Source organism: Arachis stenosperma, chromosome 8 (genome assembly GCF_014773155.1).
Source record: "Arachis stenosperma cultivar V10309 chromosome 8, arast.V10309.gnm1.PFL2, whole genome shotgun sequence".
NCBI lineage: Eukaryota > Viridiplantae > Streptophyta > Magnoliopsida > Fabales > Fabaceae > Arachis > Arachis stenosperma.
The window spans coordinates 36,243,610-36,264,947 of NC_080384.1; the positions used below are offsets into that span (position 1 = coordinate 36,243,610).

At 31.7% G+C, this 21,338-nt stretch overlaps 2 protein-coding genes across 8 annotated transcripts; one reads left to right on the forward strand and one right to left on the reverse strand.

Annotated features, from left to right (window-relative positions):
- Positions 1–5,382: 5,382 nt before the first annotated feature.
- Positions 5,383–12,202, reverse strand: LOC130946329 (putative pentatricopeptide repeat-containing protein At3g23330). Of its 6 annotated transcripts, XR_009072259.1 has the most exons (7): positions 11,855–12,202; positions 11,342–11,386; positions 10,406–11,091; positions 8,877–9,247; positions 6,257–8,791; positions 5,754–5,885; positions 5,383–5,634 (listed from the first exon to the last, which is right to left on the reverse strand). XR_009072259.1 is itself a non-coding variant. In XM_057875024.1 (5 exons), exons 4-5 carry the CDS (start codon positions 8,897–8,899, stop codon positions 6,715–6,717), a joined length of 2,100 nt encoding a protein of 699 aa, XP_057731007.1. In that variant the 5' UTR covers positions 8,900–9,247; positions 10,406–11,091; positions 11,342–11,386; positions 11,855–12,202; the 3' UTR covers positions 5,940–6,714. The 6 variants fall into 6 exon arrangements, 1 of the variants encoding a protein (XP_057731007.1); XR_009072260.1 differs by lacking the exon at positions 5,754–5,885 and having other exon boundaries at positions 5,402–5,634; positions 11,342–11,381; XR_009072258.1 differs by lacking the exon at positions 5,754–5,885 and having other exon boundaries at positions 5,402–5,634.
- A 4,313-nt stretch (positions 12,203–16,515) lies between these two features.
- On the forward strand, positions 16,516–19,177 carry LOC130946330 (uncharacterized). Of its 2 annotated transcripts, none has more exons than XM_057875025.1 (4): positions 16,516–16,570; positions 17,135–18,071; positions 18,148–18,813; positions 18,972–19,177. In XM_057875025.1, the coding sequence occupies exons 2-4, from the start codon at positions 17,148–17,150 to the stop codon at positions 19,020–19,022; spliced, it is 1,641 nt and encodes a 546-aa protein (XP_057731008.1). In that variant the 5' UTR covers positions 16,516–16,570; positions 17,135–17,147; the 3' UTR covers positions 19,023–19,177. The 2 variants fall into 2 exon arrangements, with proteins under 2 accessions (XP_057731008.1, XP_057731009.1); XM_057875026.1 differs by having other exon boundaries at positions 16,535–16,570; positions 17,161–18,071.
- The last annotated feature ends 2,161 nt before the right edge of the window (positions 19,178–21,338 follow it).

Below are 21,338 nucleotides of genomic sequence, written 5' to 3' on the forward strand. Positions count from 1 at the left end.
GTTGACGTTGTAAAGGACCTAAGTGACTGACGAAGTTTATTGTTAGGGACCAATCGAGTAATTAATTTTAGTTGGGGACTAAAGTGTCTGGTCTGAAATTCTTTGAGGACCAAAATGGGTATATACTCTCATAGTTATTACATGAAGCAGTAAAAAAAAAAACAAATAATTACAATAGAGAGAGTAATTAACAAGTAAAAGAAAATTAAAAAAACTCTCGTTTTTAATAAATAAAGATGGATAAAAATCTCTATTTTTTAAATAGTATTTTGCTGTATCTTTGATTTGCTTTATTTTATGTATGATAATTGCAAATAGACAGATAATCACAATTTTTAAAACAGAAAAAAGAGCAAATAATAGAGAAAGTGAGTTGAATAGATTAAGAAATTAAAATAGAAATAAAAATGATAAAAATTATGTACTCCACTGCATCTTTGGTTTGCTTGTTTTTATGTATAAGAAAATATAGAGAATAAATAAAAGAATAATGTATAAGATCTATTGAATTGTCACTAATAATTTTAGAGAATAATTTTAAAGAAAAATTTATACATATACTACAGTCAAGAGTTAAATTGTACTTATATTTTGGAAGAAAATTTTAACAATGTAATTAAAATTTTAATTTAATCATAAAAATATGAAAGAAATTATATTAATTAAATAACATAAAAGTTTTAATTAACAGATATAATTAATGCTTTTTAAATATATGCCCTCAAAACATAGGAGAGTGAAATTCAAAAGCTTTAACTAAAAGGAGTTGTTATTAATTTATTATTGCCTGTTAGAACGAACAATTAAGTAATATTAAATATAATAAATATATAATTATAAATATTATATATATAAAATTATGAATGTTAAATTAAATAAAATAATTTTAGCAAAAAAATATAATAAGCAGAGTTTAATAAGGTTAAAAATTCAAGAGGCATTATAACACTTCTTAAATATCTAACTCAAATAATATAATTTTTTTATATTCATTTAAAAATTATGGGTTTAAATCTTAATTTTAATTTTGGTTTAAAAAAAAGTCTCTGTTAGTCAAATGGCAATAGTTACACATTGCTCACCAAATGCATTGTACAAGGCTACAACCACAAGCAATCATCACTTGAATTTAAACCGACAAATATATATATATATATATATATATATATATATATATATATATATATATTATATTTGAAACAACTCATGCTTTTTGTTTAATCATAACGAAAGATTGTCGAACTCTGGTCTTAATATTTTTCAAACTAGATTTATTAGGAGCTTTAATTTGTGGCTTTTTGGAATGGCGGTTTCTCTCGTGTGATTAGCCAGCCTACCCCCTCAATTAATTTCAAATTTAAACCCATCATTACACATGTTAATATGAAAACTTCGGTAATGAAACCACTATCACCCATTTATATATAACTTTTGAAGGGAATAAATTCCAAAGCAACAATGTCAAAAAGGGGCCATCATCTTTCTTGAGTGACGTATCATGTGGCTAGCTCGCTATTAACTTTATTGTTCAATTTTCTTTTTCAATATCAAACATTCAGATTTTGACCTATAACTATTGAAATCATAAAAAATGGGCCATAGAAACACTTTAGCGTGTAATTATTGAGCTCTCAAATAGTTTCCATTAGGAAATTGTTTTGTTGTGACCATATATATTGTCAAACAAATTAAATTGAGGTAGATAATGTGTAGTCACTACTCCTTTTGTGTATATAAATAATTAACTCACTGTCTTATACTATTGAAGGAAATATAAAATTTAAATTAATATCTATCTCACATTATTTAATTTCATCCAAAAGTAAAAAATGAAAGAAGAAATAGTTACATGCATCTTTTAACGCATTTAATACATACTATAAAAAATTACACAATTATTTATTAGTTTCAAACTTTTATGTAACTTTTAATATTATAAATAAAAATATGTGATTATATATGTTCCCAAAATATACTCAAAAATATCTTTCTCATTTGTGGGGTGTTGTTGTCAAAACTCAAAAGCCATTTTACACATGCAAAATTGGATGTGAAGAAATTAAAGCCCCTCCACACACTTTTTTTTTTCGTCGTTGGTGATAAGAATTAATTAAGAAAATTGAAGCAACAGAAATTCTCAAAACTAGGGCAACAAGCAGCGTTGGCCCAAAGATATATATTAGTGTTGGTTCTAGGAATGCCTAAGCACAAGTTAAGTTTAGTATGCTACTTGATTTGATCTCTCTGTTGACAGCAATGTGTGTTGGGGAATCTTAACACGTTTTTTTCTAACAAAGTTGGAGGTGAGGATTTTACGGAAAAAGGGTGGTTTCAATTATATGAGGAAAAGGGAGGGTTGCCAATTTGCCATTAAAAGATGAACTATTATAACTAGCATGTGTTTAATTTGGGATAAAGCATTATTTTAGCACCAAATATTTTGATTAAATTTTAGTTTCGTACTTATTAATGTTTATTAAAACGTTTTATTTTTGTTTCAAATATTTTATTTGATTTTTCTCATTAAATTAATTTTTTAAATATTAATTTTTATTATTATCTTTTTTTTTTTCTTTTCTTCTGTTAGTCTCATTTTTAAATCACTATAATTATCACTTTAATCGTCAATTACGATTTTTGTCTTCACCTAAAATAATCATAATAACAAAAAAAAGATATTTTAAAATTTGAGCAGAAAAAATAAATAGTAATAATGTTAGTATTACAAAACAAAATTTTCGGTTTGGTCTTATGCTCCTATCTCAATTTTTATCACTTATTGACGATGATGGCATGAAAAGACAAGACTTTGATGTTTTAACATAAGCATATATGATTAGTGTTGGTTTTAAATTCATGAAATTAAAGATATAAGCCAGTGACTTGTTCAAATAATTCACCATCAGCAATTAGCTATATAACATTTGTGTTAAGTAGATAGTGTATTATCCAAGTCACATATGTGAATTAATTAGAATTTAGAATTAATGATTAACTTGGCTGTTAAGTCAATTGGCATTCCAGCCAACTCGCCCAATCAATCAATCAATTTATTTTAAGACCCTTGAATGATGCACCTTTGACCATTATACTTTACTTAGTATATCAATCAACGACAAGATGGAGATTGGTTTCAACTTTCAACGATATGATGATTAGAATTACTGTGAGAATCGAGACGAAAACCTTGACCTACTATAAATGAAGCATATTATCTTAACAACAGTTACTTATAAATTACACATGTTCTAGCTTCTTAAAAGAGTGATCACGTAATAAATACATCTCTCAATACTCATTAAATAATTTCGATGAAAAATTTGTAAACATTATAAAAATGTCCTTAAAATAATATGACATACATAACTGATAAGAGAAGACATAACTATGAAAGGCATTAATGATGGAATAGGAAAATTACCAAAAAAAAAAGAAAAATATATATATTAAAAATATAATTATTTATGTATCATTTTTTATTCATTTAAACTTATAAAAAAAATTTATAATATGATATTAAAATCTTTATGATATAAAAGTCTAAAATTTGATCTTACAATAGATATATTGGATATTCAATTCACTAGGTGTACGGATAGTTATTCTAATATTAAGATTTAGGTGAGTAATTTAGAGTGTAGTATGTTTTACTTGAATTGGGCTAATTTTAGGGCTCGTTGTTCATGTTGTTTAAGAAAGTCATTAGTTACTTAACATAATCCTAAATAAAATCAAATTAAAAAATCTGCCATGTGTCAGTATTTTATTCGCTAATGTGTTATAACAATCATACTCATCTTAAAATGTGGCCATAGTACAATGCAAGTTAAAGTTTGTAATTTGGGGTTTGACCGTTTGAGGATGGTTATTATGATTTAAAATTTAGGGTATGACCTCAATGTGATTTCACTAGAGCTGTGTTAAGCGATATATGGGTTTGTTGTGACTTCACACAAGTCATGTAAATTAAAGTTCAACGTGAATGTAAAAAATGTAACTCGTTACAGGACTTGTCTACAATCAGATGAAAAGTGTTAGAAATGAATAATCTCACACGGGTTGAAAATGGATTAAAAAATACTATATAACAATATGAAAATCCCATATAGTGATTATGTTAAGGTTTTCATTTAAGATGTGTTATTCAACCTTTTATTAAGGTTACGCTATTAATTATTTGAGAAAATATAAGCGAATATCACTCATACTAAACAACATAAACATCAACATGTTAAAAAAAAAAAATCAGATTTCAAATATGAGGGGTTTCAAATATTTTGGCCATGATTGTGCACATACAATTGCATGACCACAAGTCCACCACTCTATAAATGGCTGAGGTTGAACCAAGCAACTATTGGAGTCTTATTCTGCGTGTAGATAAAAACATTACCACTATTCTTTCTGTAGGGTGATGATGATGTCCAATGTCATATATATAACTACCAATTGGATGATGACTTGATGAGTATAGTACATGTAATAATTTTTGTTTTGTACATTTATATTTATAGTTTTCCTTTTGATACATTAGTGTGTAAAATTTGTAATGTTATCAATTTCTGTTTTTTTAATGTTATCAAATGATTATATTTATATTACTGAATAATTGTTGTAAGTATTAATATTTTTAATTCAATATTTAATTTTGAAAAATTAAATAGTATAAACTGATAATATATATAAATTAAATTACTTTACATTCTCAACCAATAAGAATTTTTTGATTAGTCGTATACAGAATTAAATATATTTAAAAATCAATTGAGTTTACTTGTTTGGGACTTTATAAATTATAATTGGATAATGTAATTAATTTCACACGGTTCATTTCATACAATTTAAGTCCATTTTTATTTGTTTTTAATAACATGATCAAGTTAAATAGTCCTATAAAATTTTAACATTAGTAGCCCATCAAATATAATCCTACTTTTTAATTTCATCTTATAATTATTATCACTACTTCAAAATTTTCTTGAGTTTGAAAGTCAATTTCATCTTCCTTAATGGAAACACTTCCATCCCCATGAATTATTATTACAAGAAACAGTATCATTTCAATAATTTCATCTTCCTTAAATATACAGAACGCATCCACTTGAACAATTATAGCAATAACGAATATCATCATCAAAACAATTAAATCATCCATTATACATCACTTTTGTTTGAACAATAATGTTACATACTCATGCACGGCAAGTGTATGATCATGAAGCGCATATATATATATATATATATATATATATATATATATATATATGCACTGTTAATATAAAAAACTTTTACACAAATAATTAATTGTATATTAAATTATCAAAATGTTATTTACACACTAAAATTAGTCATCAAAATTGATCACTATATACATCATGTATTTATATATAAATATATGTATAATTTAACTTATTTTTAATGTGTATTTTGTATTCTAATATATATTCTACTCTAATAGCTAATTTTGGTGACTGATTTTAATGTACACCTAACATGAATGGTAAATTATATATGTTGTTACTTATTAATTCGTTAGTGCAATGTATGTATGTGTGGTCACCAACATGTGAAGGGAATCATGAAACCATCTCGTGTATGATCTCGAGCAAGGTAACGTGCTATATTTCATGACACCTGTAGAAAGTAAAATCAAATTGTTTAGAAATTTTGTAGCAGATGTGGGCACATGCATGCGTAATTAATAATAATAATAATAATAATAACAATAATAATAATAACAGAAAATAACATACAATTGTAATCAAATCCCCAGTGTGATGTTTCTTTTCTTAAATTAATTGTTTTGGTAATGTCAGCAATATCCTTCTAACTATATACAATCTCCCTTCAGTACATAGAAGGAGAATTTATTCCTTTCCGTTGCCCTGCAATTATTCGGATAGTATCCAAGCAGAGACATAAAATCATAATTATTTTTTGTTTATGACAAGAGGCCTAAATTTTAAGAAAAAGTCTAGAGAGCTAACTACAGCATAACCCAACTATAGCTAATTTTCTTGTTTTTCAATTAATTGGCTCTAGTTGACTACACTTCTAGTTGATTCCCTAGCGAAACCAAAATTTTAATTACTCTGTCTCTCACTGTAAATCTGTATTCTCTCTTAAATAATAATAGTATATTTAAAAGTAAATCAATCAATATCGGTAGAAGTTTAGACCATCGTAATTTGAATAAGAAGCCATAAACTAATTGTGTGCGTGCGTTTTAAACGAAAGAGTAGGGGGAGAAACTTACCCGAAGGATCGAAGGGATACCCAGCCAAAGAGCAAAAGCATTCACATGGAGGACATGGAGAATGAATAGTTGTGGCCTCCTTCAACGGCCATTGGGAGAGTGGTCCAACTTTGAATACAATGAAACAAAAACTCATCCAAATAAGAACCCACTTCAAAACGCCATGTGGTGGATGAACCCTCCACGCCCTCATTGCAAAAATGCAAACTGACTCTCAGAACTTACTCAATGTTCTCAAGTGCAAAAGTCATGGTGCCATGTTAGCATGACTCAGTGTAATACTGTGAAGCAATCGCGCTGTGTGTGTGTGAGAAAGAGAGAGAGAGATTGAGAGAAATAAGATTATAGAATAGCACAAGTAAAGGATCAGGTCATGGAGGTTAGCTCTTTTCAATTATAAACTTGAGAATAAAAAACCACTATATTCTGGGAATTCAACCATAGTTGCTACATTAATATTACCAATAATCTCCACATGAACAAGATCCATTCTTAAAATGGTGAAATCTGCTATTATCCCTGACAATGATTTCCCTGTTAACAATCTTTGCAATAAACTTAATTGCTGTATGGCAGTCCACACAAACCCGAATATTCTTTATTACGCGGATAGTTGTACCTGCAGGAGTGCTAATGATGCCAAATGCTATGGCAAGCCTCTCACTGTGGGTGAGTAACAAGTCACGTTTGTGTTCCTCATCAACATCATGAAGTGCCTCACTTGTGTCAAGAACATAACCTTCTTTCTCCATCTGCTCCAATAATACATACAATGCCTCGTTTATTTTGTCATAATATGGATGTGATTTATCTCCAGCCGTAAAAGTATGGACTTTGTATCCAACTTCAATCCAGCTGCATGCTGGAGTCTTCTTCAAGCCCTTTTTCCTCATGCAGGTTCTCAACTTTGAAGCATCTTTCCATCTTTGAGCTGATGAATAGATGTTTGACATCAAAATATAAGCACCTATGTTTTCAGGATCGACCAAAATTATCTTGTCGAGAACCTTCTCGGCTAATTCAACATTCTTATGAGCCCTACAAGCAGCCAACAATGTCGACCACACACTTCCGGTCGGTTGAACTCTCATTTTGCAGATAAAGTCATAGGCTTCCTCCAATCTTCCAGCTCTGCCAAGCAAGTCGGCAACAGCAGCATAGTGCTCCAGGCCAGGAGTAATACCAAACTCCTGTTCCATACTGTAGAAATACTTCCAAGCTTCATCTACCAACCCTGCATGACTGCAAGCCGTTAGAACAGCCATAAATGCCACATAGTTGGGTTCTACTCCATCCATTAGCATCTGCTCAAAGAAAGAAACTGCATCAAGAGCATGGCCATGCATAGCGCATCCCATAATGATGGCGGTCCATGATACCATGTCATTTGCCTCTATTTTGTCAAAAATATATCTAGCCATCTTGATGTTGCCACATTTGGCATACATATCCATCAGAGAGCTCGCTATAAATTTATTATCATCAAATCCAATTCTAATAATATATCCATGGATCTGTTTTCCCAAACTGAGGGCAGTCAAGTGAGCACAAGCCGGTATTACACTGGAGAAGGAAACATGCATGGGTTTGACTTTGTCCTTCAACATTTGGCGGAAGAACATGAGCCCCTGATCGAATTTACCATTCTGCACAGAGCCTGCAATGATAGAGTTCCAAGAAATAGCATCTCTCTTGGGCAAGAGGTAGAAGGAACGAAGCGAGTATTCGACGCGAGTACATTTTGCGTACATGTCAATTAAGCTGCTTCCAATGAAAACATCCGCATCCAACCCATTTCTGATAGCATATCCATGAATCTCCTTTCCTTTAATAAGATCAGCATGCTCTGCAAAGATAGGGAGAATGCTTGACAAGGTATAGGCATCAGGCTTCAAGTGGGCTCTAGCCATCTCCCTGACCAAGGCCAATGCTTCCTCATACATGCCATTTTGAGCATTTCCGGCAATGACAGTGCTCCAAGAAACAACATCCCTCACAGGCATTCTATCAAATACCTTTCTGACATTATCTATGTTCATATTGACAGCAGCCATGGTGCTGCAGTTGGCTCTGCCTCTCTCAGACAATCCATCAAGCACCTTACCTGCACAGGCCCCCAAGCCATGAAACTTAGAGTACATATTCATCAAGGCATTGGCTGTGTACAAATCAAAATCGAAGCCGAGGCGAAGGATGCAGGCATGAAGAGATTGGCCGAGGTAGAAGTCCTTCAAGAGGGCGCAGGCTTTAAGGAGAGAAGGGAAGACGTGGCGGTTAGGGCGAATGCCAAGTGCCCTCATTTGACTAAAGGAAGAGAAGGAATGGTGGAAGAAACCATGGAAAGTGTAGCACTTGATGATGGAGCTCCAAGCAAGAGGAGGAGGGGAACGAAGGGAACGGAAGAGGAGGATTGAATCATGGTAGAGGTTAAGGTTGGTGTAGAGTGAGAGAACGGAGGAGTTGTCTGAGTGCCAAGATCCTTTGGTCTTCACAATGCGGGCATGGAGTTTTTTGGCCTCGCGCACGCAACTCATGCTTGCATGTCGTGATTCATGGATGAGAACCACTATTGAACAATGTAAAACTACAACCAAATAAAAATGGCATAATAAATCCTCACCGGAATGATTGAATAAAATTCATTTGGAATTGGATCTTGTTGAATTCCTGTGCTCCAGAGAATTTCTGATGCTTTCTAGGTGACAAAATATCATTACCAGAATGTCTAGGGGGTTCTTTATTGTTTAAGGCCGATGAAACAGATCCAAATTTTTCAACAAAGTCAGAAGGCTACCATGAAACATTAGAGGACCCTTGCTCTGACGGGCCTGCATCTTCTTGTGTCTCGTCCATGATCTTATATGTTTGGAAATTAAATCCATCTTGCCACAGTTCTTAACCCATAAGAGACATATCAAGCTAAAGATAGTCCTTTAATTGCAAATCATTGAAATATAAACTTCAGCAGCTTCAATTGTACCAAGCTGCAGCCTGAATGAGTCAAATAACAAAATATGAAAATGAGAAATCAACATTACCAAACAAAAGGAAATAGAATTTTCAAAATCGCATAACAAATGAAAAGCATGTACAAGTACAACTAAGAGGCAATAAAATCACCATATAAAAATGAAGCTTGCAATTTTGTTACAATTGCCTCGGCCCCATCCATATATCATATATAAATCTGTTAAGGTTGTAAAATCGTTCATTGATCCATTAGCCATCACGTTCAATTATTTATGAAAAAGTAAAATTTCAAAAGTGGACATTTATTTCTTAATGGAGGTCATATTTATTAATTGGGCCATGCATGAACTGAACTTTTCAAATACAATTTTTATCATATAAATGGACTAATGGTTTGGTTTTGACCATCCATTTTCACTAATAAAAAAAATCCATATTTGGAGCTCATAGGATATAAGCAAAGACAATGTAAGTCAAAATCATCCACATTTACAACAGATGATACTAAATGTGTGGGGCAGGTAATCTTCCATTACTCTCTGAAAGAAAGAAACCACATGATAAAAGGTTGACTATTGAGAATTTCTATATATCATTTCCAACAGGGACCCATTTTCCATTAATGAAAATTGTACATGACGCATCCTTGTACATCAATGATGCAGAATACTGATTCATAGTCTAGAAATACAAGGAAAACAAAAAACTAGGTTAAATGACAGAATTTATCTTCAGTATTGCATAAGTGGACAAGGTTTATACTGCATATCCATGAAGTAATCAAATAACTTGAGCATTCTTGTAATGGACAAACATCTTATGTTCACATCCTTGCCCATAATGCTCTCGGGATTTACATAAATGCCCAAGTTAAACTATGATGTGCTAAGATAGAACTACACAGGTTACTGATGTCAAATTATGCTAACATCCAAGTCATGTTATTTATTCAATTGTAACTCCAAATGCACCATTGCACCATCATCTATAAATATATATTAATTTTTTGAACTTGAGTTCTACAATTATCTAAACCTATTACAAATTAATCAATCATTTTTAAGTACAAATACAATTAGCATCAATTTGTCTCTTCTAAACCTACATTAAAACAGCAAAAATCAAGTCCAAAAAAAGTAACATAGAATAACTTTAAAAAAAAAAAAAAAAAAAACTCACCTCTACACTGCAGAAGGCCAGAAGTAGAACAAAAGTCAGCAGTCAGGGACGGGTTGGGGCCGTTCCACCATTGCAGAGGCAGGCCACCGGCGAGGAGAGGGTGGCCGCATGAGCAGGGCTCCGGCACAAGCAGAGCAGACCCGGCAGAGGAGGGAGCCAACACGAGGGTGACAGAGACGGAGGAAGAAGAAATTAAAGGTTCACTATTATCGAGGCATGCATGCTTAGTTAATAGCAAATAGCAAGGTTGTGAGAACCGGACCGGTCAATAAACCGGTAAAGTTACTGGTTTACTCGTTCGACCGGGATTCAACCGGTTTAATTAAATATTAAATAAAATTATTAAAAAACCTATATAAAATTTCAAATATATAAATTCAACCTATAATCTTTCATCAATAGAGCTAAGATGTTGAGTTTCATACTTTTAAGACCAAAAGAAATAACTTAGATAATCAATTACTTATTAATTCCAAGAACTCCTCCAATGACCCCCAATAGTATTGCTGCTAGTACGTCGCCGGCGCTGTATGTTACCTTGGGAAGAACCAACATCATACATGATCAGACCACCTTCTCCGAATAAGCCGCATTTCCTGGTGGCGTAAAGCTGAATTGCAGCTCTTAAAACAATAGCAACTACTGCTGTGGTGAAAAATGTCCTCCACCAAAGAGCACTCCTCCACCTAAAGAAAAAGAAAGAAAATGATGAGTTTTCAGGCTATGCTATGTAGCATCTTTGTTTGCTACTCTTTTTACACATTGATGATCAAAGCAACGTAAACTCTTACATCTAGTTAACATTTTATAGAGAATGTTAGAAAAATTGGATTGGTAAGTAAGTTTTTCTTTCCCTCAATATCAAATTTACAAGCTATAGATAGTATGAGATTGAGAGAGTACGAATGAATAGTCTAAGCAGAAATAGATAGATACCATGAAGCTGCCTCTTCAAGGGCAAAGAGGACACCACCTACTGCACTGGTGCGCGAAAGGCAGCAGCAACACCAGCAGCCGCGCCACAGAACATAATCAACAAATTATTCCAAAATCATAATAATATAAATAACAACTCAGAATTATTATAATCAACAAAAACAAAATAAAAAAAAAAACAAAAACAACAACTCACAATCGTTACAATCAACAAAATAGAAAAAAGAATGCAACAGCAACAAAAGTTCTATCCTGGCAATCACGCTCCAAAATCAACTAAAATAGCAATTCAGAATCTGAGAATCAGCATAACCAACTCCAGTTTCATAAACATAGGCAACTCAGCAAAACAAAATAAGCAAAAATTGACAAAATCTGTAACTCAGAATGACAAACCCTAAATCAGCAACTCAATTATTAACAACAGTGAAATCAGGAAACACAGAGGAGACGACGAGGAAGCGACGACACCGGTGAACACAGTATTACCAAAATCGAAGTCACAGTGCTTACCGGCGACCAGAAGGAAGGGGAGTGATGGCGACGACAGAGGAGACGACGACACCGGCAAACACAAAGAGATAGAGCTCGAACAGAAGAGACGACGCAGGTTCCTACAACGGCGACACAGCTCCTGCAACAGCGACGGAGCTTCCGCACTCGATGCCTCTACCCAGTGGAGACGAGTTCGGCTATGACAACGAAGCGTCGCTGCGGGGTTGTCGGGGCTGCGGGGTTGCGGTGGCTGCGGTTGTTGCGGGGCTGCGGTGGCTGCGGGGATGGAGAGCTGGAGGGCTAGGGTTCTGTGCTCTAAATTTCAAATGTTCACTTCAGTTTGAGAGAGGAGAGGAATGGGGCTTCGCTTGGGTGCGGTGGGGAATGCGGTTTAGGTTGTTTTTTTTTAGGAATTAAAACGGCGCCGTTTGGAGGGGTTTTCGAACCGGAAATCCTTTAAAAAACCGGCCGGTTTAAGCGGTTTACCAGTTAACCGTCGATTCGGCCGATTTTGATCGGTTTTTTACGAAACAGTTTATAAGGCTAACCGAACCGGTCTAGTGATCGATTTTAGTTAATCTGGTTGAACCGGCCGATCCGGTTCGGTTTTCAGAACTATGGCAAATAATCAAAAATCCAAAGTCTAAAGTTTCTAATGACCAGTAATCAAAGATATTCTTAATTCTTGATCTAATTTTAATCATTTTATTTTAATCTGAAAATGCTATTGTGGGGCAAAATCTATACCTATGTAGTTCTACACCATCATGCAACCAACACATCGAAACAATTGAGAAGAAGAAAAGCAATGTACCTATTCCTGTAGTAGCAATGTAGCATTAGTTGTTGGGGTTTTGGTGCTTCTAATAGTTTCTGCAGCAGCTATAATCTTCTTAGTTGCCACAGTCCATGGAGCCACCACGGAAAGCCATATGAAGTGGGGCTGAGTAGAAGAACACAACGTCGGACACCGAGCTCAAAGAAGAAGCTGCGATTGGTGAGACCGTGAGAGTGAACAGGGGGAGACTTGGAGCACGACCACAATGCAGCGAACGATGACAGTTTCTCACTCCCTGCGGCAGTGGCCCCTGAGCACAATGGACGGCGGCGACGCTGAGTCTCTCCTTACGGCGGTGGCGAAGGCTATAACCTAGGGTTGAGAGTTGAGAGAGTCTGAGGAACTGAAAAAATCAGAAATGGCTCGAGGAGGAAGATGATTTTTTTTATCTCTAGGCATAGAACCTTAAACGGCGACGTTTTATTAGAACTGACTGGATTTCGGTTCGGTCTAATCAGCCGGTTCAACGATTCAAAAACGATTTTGAATAGAGTGGATTTTGGCAATGGATCGAATTGTATCAGAGTTCAATTCACGGTTGGACCGGTTCAACCGGCCAGTCCATTCCAGTTTTTAGAGCCATATATTCCTATTGCCGCTTGGTCCGGTTTGGTAGCCCGGATATTTCGGTTCGATTGATGGATTGGTCTGATTTTTACAACAACGATATCGTTTATTTATTTATTTATTTTCATTTTTTCATTTCTTCTTCCAACCTAGGTTTATTTAGGGGACCAGAGAAACTAGTCTGCTAGCAAGCTAGATGAAATGTAATATCCAAAATTGAATTGCATATCTAATGAGAGTAATAAATAATAATAGAATAATCTGAAAAAAATATAATAATTAAAGACAGAGAATTAACCTTTAATTACAATATTAAATAACAAAAAATTAGTTGGTTGACTCTTTTTATTAAGGCGAAAGCTAGTGCACTCCAGATAAAGTAGGGAGTGCAGCACTCATTAAAAGTTAACCTACTATCAAAGGTTATCAGGTAAATTTAATTTATTTATTATTGTTATTATTTTTTTTGTCATGGGCTGAACAAACAAACCAGCACTAACAAAAAAAACTAATTCCTCTGTTACTCTATTATTATCGATGTGATGTCTTCAAATATTTTCACTGTTTTGTTTGCTGGCAGGTGCTTCCACTATCGTTTTAGTTAGCTATAGATTTTGACGCTCTTGAACCCACCCTATTCCACTTCTACCATAAATGACCATCAAAGTCCGAAAAATTGCTGCCATAGAAAAGGAAGACGCATGTCTGTCGCCACTGCTGGTTAGCTAACTCCAAACGCAAAACGAATTCTGTAGAAGAACCCCGGTTTCTATGAAGGCGCATGATTCTCAGATGACGACGCAGTCAAAGCACAAAATACATGGCAGTTACAACAAGTCCATTATCTTTTATTTCAAATTAACCTCAACGTGTACGTAATAGAATTATATTTAAACAATTATTTGTATTATTTTTTTCTTAATTTATTCAAAAAATAATTAAATTCTGAAGCTAATTGGACAATTGGTATAAAATATTACATATATAAAACTAAGAAAAAATTTTATTTGTATAAAAATGAGCCTAATAATAATTATTCTATTTAATATAATTAAGAGTATTTCTTTCTTTGCCAACGAATTATAGTTCAATGACATAATCTCTTTATATTCACTTAAGAATTGGTAAAAAAATACTTCTTTCCTTTATTAACTTTTTTAAACATTAATTATTTATTTTACATGCAATATAAAAATAATGAATATAATATTTATTGAGTAGAAGCAATTACACAAAAATTTTGTTTTATATTAACACCAAAGAAAGAAAATGTTATTTAAGAAAAAATAATAATATATTTTTAATAATATTCTTAATACAAAATAATAAATTTTAAATTTTTTTTAAATAATATATTAACTAATAATAATTATTCCAAATAATATATTATAATATAGTAAAATAACATATTTAATAAAAAATTGTTAATAAAAAATTATATAAATATTTTTTACATTTTTTTTCGCACAAAATAAAATTATTATATGTTGTTTGCTTTTTACCTTGTATAATATTTTTTTTAATTAAATTTATATAGTACTAAATCTTTTATCATTCTATTCATATTTAATGTTTAATTTTTGTTTTCACACAAAATAAATTATATATATATAATACAAAATTTTTTATCATTGTATTTATATTTAATATTATAATTTTATTTCACATAAACAAATTTATTTAAATTTTAATATTATATATATAACACAAATTTTTTTTATCATTGTGTTTATATTTATTTATATTTTATTTCACACAAAACAAAATTTATTTAAATTTTAATATTATACATAATATATATTTAATATTATTTTTTTTAAGATTCTAATATATCTTTTTTTTGGATTTAGTACATGAATTTTTAACTTATTTTTTATGTATTATTTATTTTAATTCTAAAGTCCAATAACTTTTTTTTTTGTACAGACATATTATTTTTAATATTTATATACTAATTTTTTATTTTGAATTTCATCCCAATATCTGAGACTTGCCAAAAAAATCTAAAATTTGTAAAAAAAATAATTAACCTGATTAACAGGTTATTTTTTTAAATCCAGACCATTCAAATAAAATATAATAAATGAAGAGTTTAGATTTAACAAATTCACAAGGTGTGCAGCACTCCATACTTAGCAAGGAGCGTTTAAGGATGAGCCTTTTATTAATACTAAAATTTTTAATTCAAAAATCATTTAAAATAAAAAAATTCTCATCAATGGAAAAAAGTGCCAACTAAAACTTTTTTTTTTAAATAAAAACTTTCATCAATATCACCATGGCCATAAATAAGAAGTATTATACAATTATAATCTAATCACCATGGCGATGTTCTTTTCTTAAATTAATTGTTTTGGTAATGTCAACAATATCCTTCTCATTTTGGGAGAATAATTATAACTATATATAATCTCCCTTCAGTACATACAAGGAGAATTTATTCCTGCTAATGAGTAATAGCTCAAATGACATAGTCTTCTCATATTCAATTAAGAGGTTGTGAATTCGAGTCTCCTATATTTAGTAAAAAAAAAAGTGAATTTATTCCTTCCTGTTACTCTGCAAATATTCCGATAGTATCCAAGCACAGATATAAATCATAATTATTTTTTTCCCTATAAGAGGCCTAAACTATAATTACTCTCACTATAAATTTGTATTTTCACTTAAGTATAACATACATCAAATATCAATATTAACAAGGAATGTTTTAAAATAATCCTTCAAGTTTTGATTTAGCATATTCCTAATTTTATTAGCAAGAAATTAAAAAAGAAATAAAGAAATGGACAAGATCATATCTTGTATATACAAACTACTTAAGTGACCTAACACGTAAAACACGTTTGGTCTTTTCCTTTGGCCCTGTGCAACAAATTTTAATTTCATCCATAGTCTTGGACCATATAGTATATCATTATTACAATCACTTAATTTGTCTGTACTCTGTACCATGATTTCTTCACCTTCATTGTTACACGATCCCACACGCCACGTGGCACCTAGCTAAAACTAATCAGAACATAATGTGCTTATACATAAGTTACATTCTGTTATTTTGATCTGCACACAAGAATTCAATGCTGAATTGAATAAAAAGGAACCATTATTATGCATTTACCTGTGAAACCAACCAAGTATATGGTATTATAAACACAAGCGTACAAAATAGTTTATTCTAAAAAAACAAAAAATTCCTTTCTTTTCTTTCTTAATCTCTTTGCCTTCATTTCTCTGGTGCTCTCTTATGCATGACACCAAAATTTCGACACTGCTTCAGGGTTAGCCTTTTCCAAAGGAAGAAGAAAAAGCAGTGAGGTTTTCAAAAGGTTCTTTCCCTTAAAACTCTCTTTCTTTCTTTCTTTCTTTCTTTCACTTTTTCTGTGTTAGTGTGTTAGTTGGTGTTTCTTGCTTTGGTAAAATGATGATGATGATGATTGTACATTAAGGAATCTATAAGAAGAAACACATGTTTCTATTTGGAATGAGAGAATGCTTCTAGGTTCTAAATTGCAATGCTGCATTCAGAATTTTCTTGGTAACAATTCTTGTCCAATGAAGTTCTATAGTCTTGGCTCAATTAGAACTGCAATTTGCATTTCTTTGATGCTTTGCTTTGATTCTGATTCTCATACAAGACCAAAATCTTGAAATTCTGCAGCTTCTTTTTCTTGGAACTGTTCCTTTGTCTTTTGTCCTTTCTTTTTCCAATTTCAATTCCATATTGTTTTCAATTTTCTTATAGCACCAATTTACAAAGATGAATGATATAATGTGAATTCTTCTATAACCAAAACATAATATCATTTTAATTTTCTTGATAAATTTGTTACATGCTGCTGGGAAATGCCTAGTTTGATTTTCAAATTACATTTGATTTCTGAGTTCTGCAGAAACTAACACTACATGTTACTCAAAGATCTAATGGAAGAAAAACAGTTAAACCTTAGCCAGCCACTTCTATCGGTGCGGCGATACTCATCGACAAAGTCCTCAAAAAGAAGCAAGAGAGATAGCAATTCATCAACAAGATTACCCTCTCCACCTTCATACAAATCAGATTTAAAGTCAGGTCCAGTTAGAACTGCAGGTGCTGTTCCATTTGTGTGGGAAAAAGCTCCTGGAAAACCAAAAGAACAGAGCAATTCACAAAAACATGGTCTAATCACTCCAAATCCTCCACCAGGGAAGGTTTCAAAGGTAAATAGGAAGCAATGTTTTGATGCAGTTTCGACTTGTGGAAGCAATAATGTTTCTGATTCTGTAAGGATTTCGGATAAAGAGGAAGTTAAGGAAAAGGAAAAGGTAGCAGGTTCTGATTCAGATGATGAGAATTTTGTAGATGCTCTTGAGACACTTTCAAGGACTGAATCATTCTTCATGAGCACTACTAGTGTTTTTGATGATCAAGAGGTCCTGGAACAATCTAGAAGCTTATCATCATTGTCCAGCAATCGCGATTTCATAATCGACAGGTTCTTGCCGGCAGCAAAGGCCTTGACATCCGGAACACAGCCATATGCATCATCCTTCAGGAAGACAATTGTAGGACAAGAACAACAACGAAAAGAGATTAAGAAAGTTTTGAGACCAGAAATTTCCCTGCCTCTTAGTCAGCATAGGCCTAAAGCTCTGCCTCGTTATGGCGAAGATAAAACCGGAGACTGCAATGGAGCCGAAAACTTCACGGCCACTGGTTGTGGATTGTTTCCTAAGCTATGTCTTCTTAGTCCAATTGGAGGATCAAGAAATGAGGATAAGACTCAAAGTTCTGCAGTTCATGGAATGCAAGCAAGATCAGTTACTTCCCATTGTGAAACTACAAAGGAGGTACTAATTTGTTTCTAACTTTCTACTATCAGCTTTTCTTTCAATTCTTGATTTTTCACTTTTCTTATTCTTGCAGCATGCTAAAACTTCTTTTCCTTGGAAAAAGCCATTGGATTCTCAACCTGGTTTCACAGAAGTAAAAGACATCTTGTGTGTTTCTGAGAAATGTAAACATGGAACTGATCCTCATCATAGTAGAGGCTGCAATAAGCCATCATCAACCAGTGAGATCCCTGTGGTTGAGAAAACTCTATATGTTGATTCTGTGCGCAAGGTTAAGTCACATTCAAGTTCAATCTCTTCTGAAGTAAAGAATCAAACCATCCACAAAGAAGATAGTTCTAAAAATTCTAGTAGTGATATGAACATAATAGAAATGACAAAACATTCCAAGAAGTTGAACTCAACAGAAGTTGCTACCAAAGTTGGAGAAGATGGGAAAATTGACTTAGAAGGCCAATGTGTTATTCAGTTAGGCCAAAAAGAAACAGATGATGATGATGATTCAAGCTATATGCAGGTTTCACTTGAACTTCCTTCACTGAAAGCTCCATCAGAGTCTTGGCTTAAGCGCACTCTACCTACAATTTCCACAAGCAACTTGCAATCAAGAACAAACAACATTGCTACAAACACTTGTGCAAGAAGTCAAACTCATAAGACAGCTTCATCAATGTATCCTAAGTGGGAAACAATTGTTAAATCCTCTAATGTACATCATGGACATCAGAGGCTCCCTAAGGTAATTTTTCAGTAACTTATAATATCTATTTCAAACTATAATTAACCAAATAAAAAGCAAACAAATTGGTAATTATGCATAGTTTGTGTTAATTATTTTACAAGCATTATATGTTAATTTCTAAACTTTGCTAATATTCAGTCCTTCTTTTCTCTCAGGAACTACTGACAAGCATTCCAGAAGCTTTTGAACATCATGGTAAAATCTGATTTTTGCATCAGTAATATGAGTTTCTTTCACATCTCAACTGTAAAAAACAATAGAACATGGTTACTTTTTGTACATTGTAAATGAAACAAATTGTTCCAATAACACAGAAAATGATTGTCATTGTAAATTACATCAATCTTTAACATGATCAAGCCAAAAGGCCATTGTTTCTTCCAAATTAATTCATAGTTTTAAATATTATAATGGATTCTTTCATTTACCCTTGATTGGTTGAGACAAAAGTTGCCTATATATGTATATAGTTTGATGGATTCTACTTCCTCATAACATTGCAACGTGGTTCCCATGATTCATCGCCCATTTTGGAGAGAAAAGGAAAAAAGAAAAAGTTGTAACACGTTACAAAGAGTGCTCCATTCACCGCCAAATGTTAGCATCTAAATCCTCAATCCTAGATATGTTGCCTCACACAATCATACATTGAATACCAAAACACCTTTGTGGCTACTTTTAGGTTAGTTATCTACCCAATCCAGCTCTACAATATTCTTTTTAATACTATATTATCTTTATATAGTTTTAAATTTGATCAATTATAAACAAAATTAAAATAATCGTCCAAGTTTTTTTAAGGGTATCTCTCTTATTCATAGAGAAGAATTAATCTACTACAGGTTTAAAATTTTGTCAAGGATTAATTGCTGGATAATGATTGATATATACACAACATGAGATTTAAATTCACACTTGTTTAAACTTACAAATAAGTTGATTACTCTATTCACTCAAATTGGTTAAAAAAATAAATACAAGTTTTATTAGACTAAATATATATACAAAAATAATACTTGCATTATTTTATATTTACTTATGAAATAAATGATTAAATTTATCCTAAAAGATTACTTGTTCTCTAAATTAGACTTCAAAAATTTTAAGTTGGTCATATGAATCATTTCGTCATTTTGTCACAATTTGCTGATATAGTATCATAGTTGTCAGAACCGAACGGTGATCGAACCGGTCAGGTCATTGGGTCACGGAGTCACTGGTTCAACCGTTGGGTTACTGGTTGAACCGGTTGACTCGGTCCTATGTAAATAAAAAATAAAAAATAGTCAAAAGTTTAAAATTAAATTTTAAAATAAATATTTTTACTAACATTTTAAAATATCAAGTTATTTTAAAACAATATTGAACATGAACAATAAATATTTTATTATTTTTACTCTATCATCAATATTTTTAATTTGTTTTTATATTAAAATAACTATTATTTTTAAATTTTAATAATTTATTAATTATTTTATATCTTTTATACTATTATATACTACAAGTATTTATTAAAAAATAATATTAATAGATATTATACAATTATAAAAAAATAAATGAGTTTATAATTATTGTTAAACAAAAATATAATTAATTTAAGAATGAGTGGGTTTATAATTAAAATTAAAATAAATTAAATAAAATTAAACTATTTGATGAAAAATATCTATATGTATTATAATTTGCATAAATTTTAATAGAAAATATAGTAGTCTGGTGGTTGTGGAATTTTTTGGTTTCCTTGAGGACAGGGGTTTGAACCCTACCTCAAGCATTTTAGAAATATTTTCTCCCAAACGGTTCGGTCAAACTACTACCTCAAGCATTTTAGAAATATTTTCTCCCAAACGGTTCGGTCAAACCACTTCACCGATTTTGATCGGTTTGCACCGGTTTTAACCGGGTCAATTCTTTGTTCGGTTCAATCACTGGACCGGACCGGTATAGGGTCCGGTTCACCGGTTTTCTGGCGAACCGGTCGGTCCGATCCGATTTTTACAACTATGTATAGTATATTAAGTGATAGCACAAAATACACTTACGATCTTAATTGACTTCTAACATAAATTTATGAAATTATATCAAATTAATTCTAAATTCAGAGAAGGTATGTAAGTGATAGACAAAAAAATTGATGTGACTAATTTAAAATCTTTAAAAAATAAATTTAATTAAATTTTTTTTGGAGATCAATTTATAAAATGAGTAATATTTTAAAGACGATTTTGATTATTATAAAAAGTATATTTTTTATTTTTATTATTTTAATCATTTTTATTATGAAAATGTATACTATAAAAGATATAAGATTAGAAAATTTTTAAGTATACTAATACACTAGTATTTCAATAAATTTTTATAGTTAATATTAATTATATATCTTATAATATATTTTTTTATAATTAAGATTAATAGTTAAAAACAATTGAAACACATTATATATTAAAGTTTTCCTTAAGATTCGCCGCTCCATCTATGTAAAGGCAACAAATTTATTTAAAATTTGATGGAAGGAAGCAGGG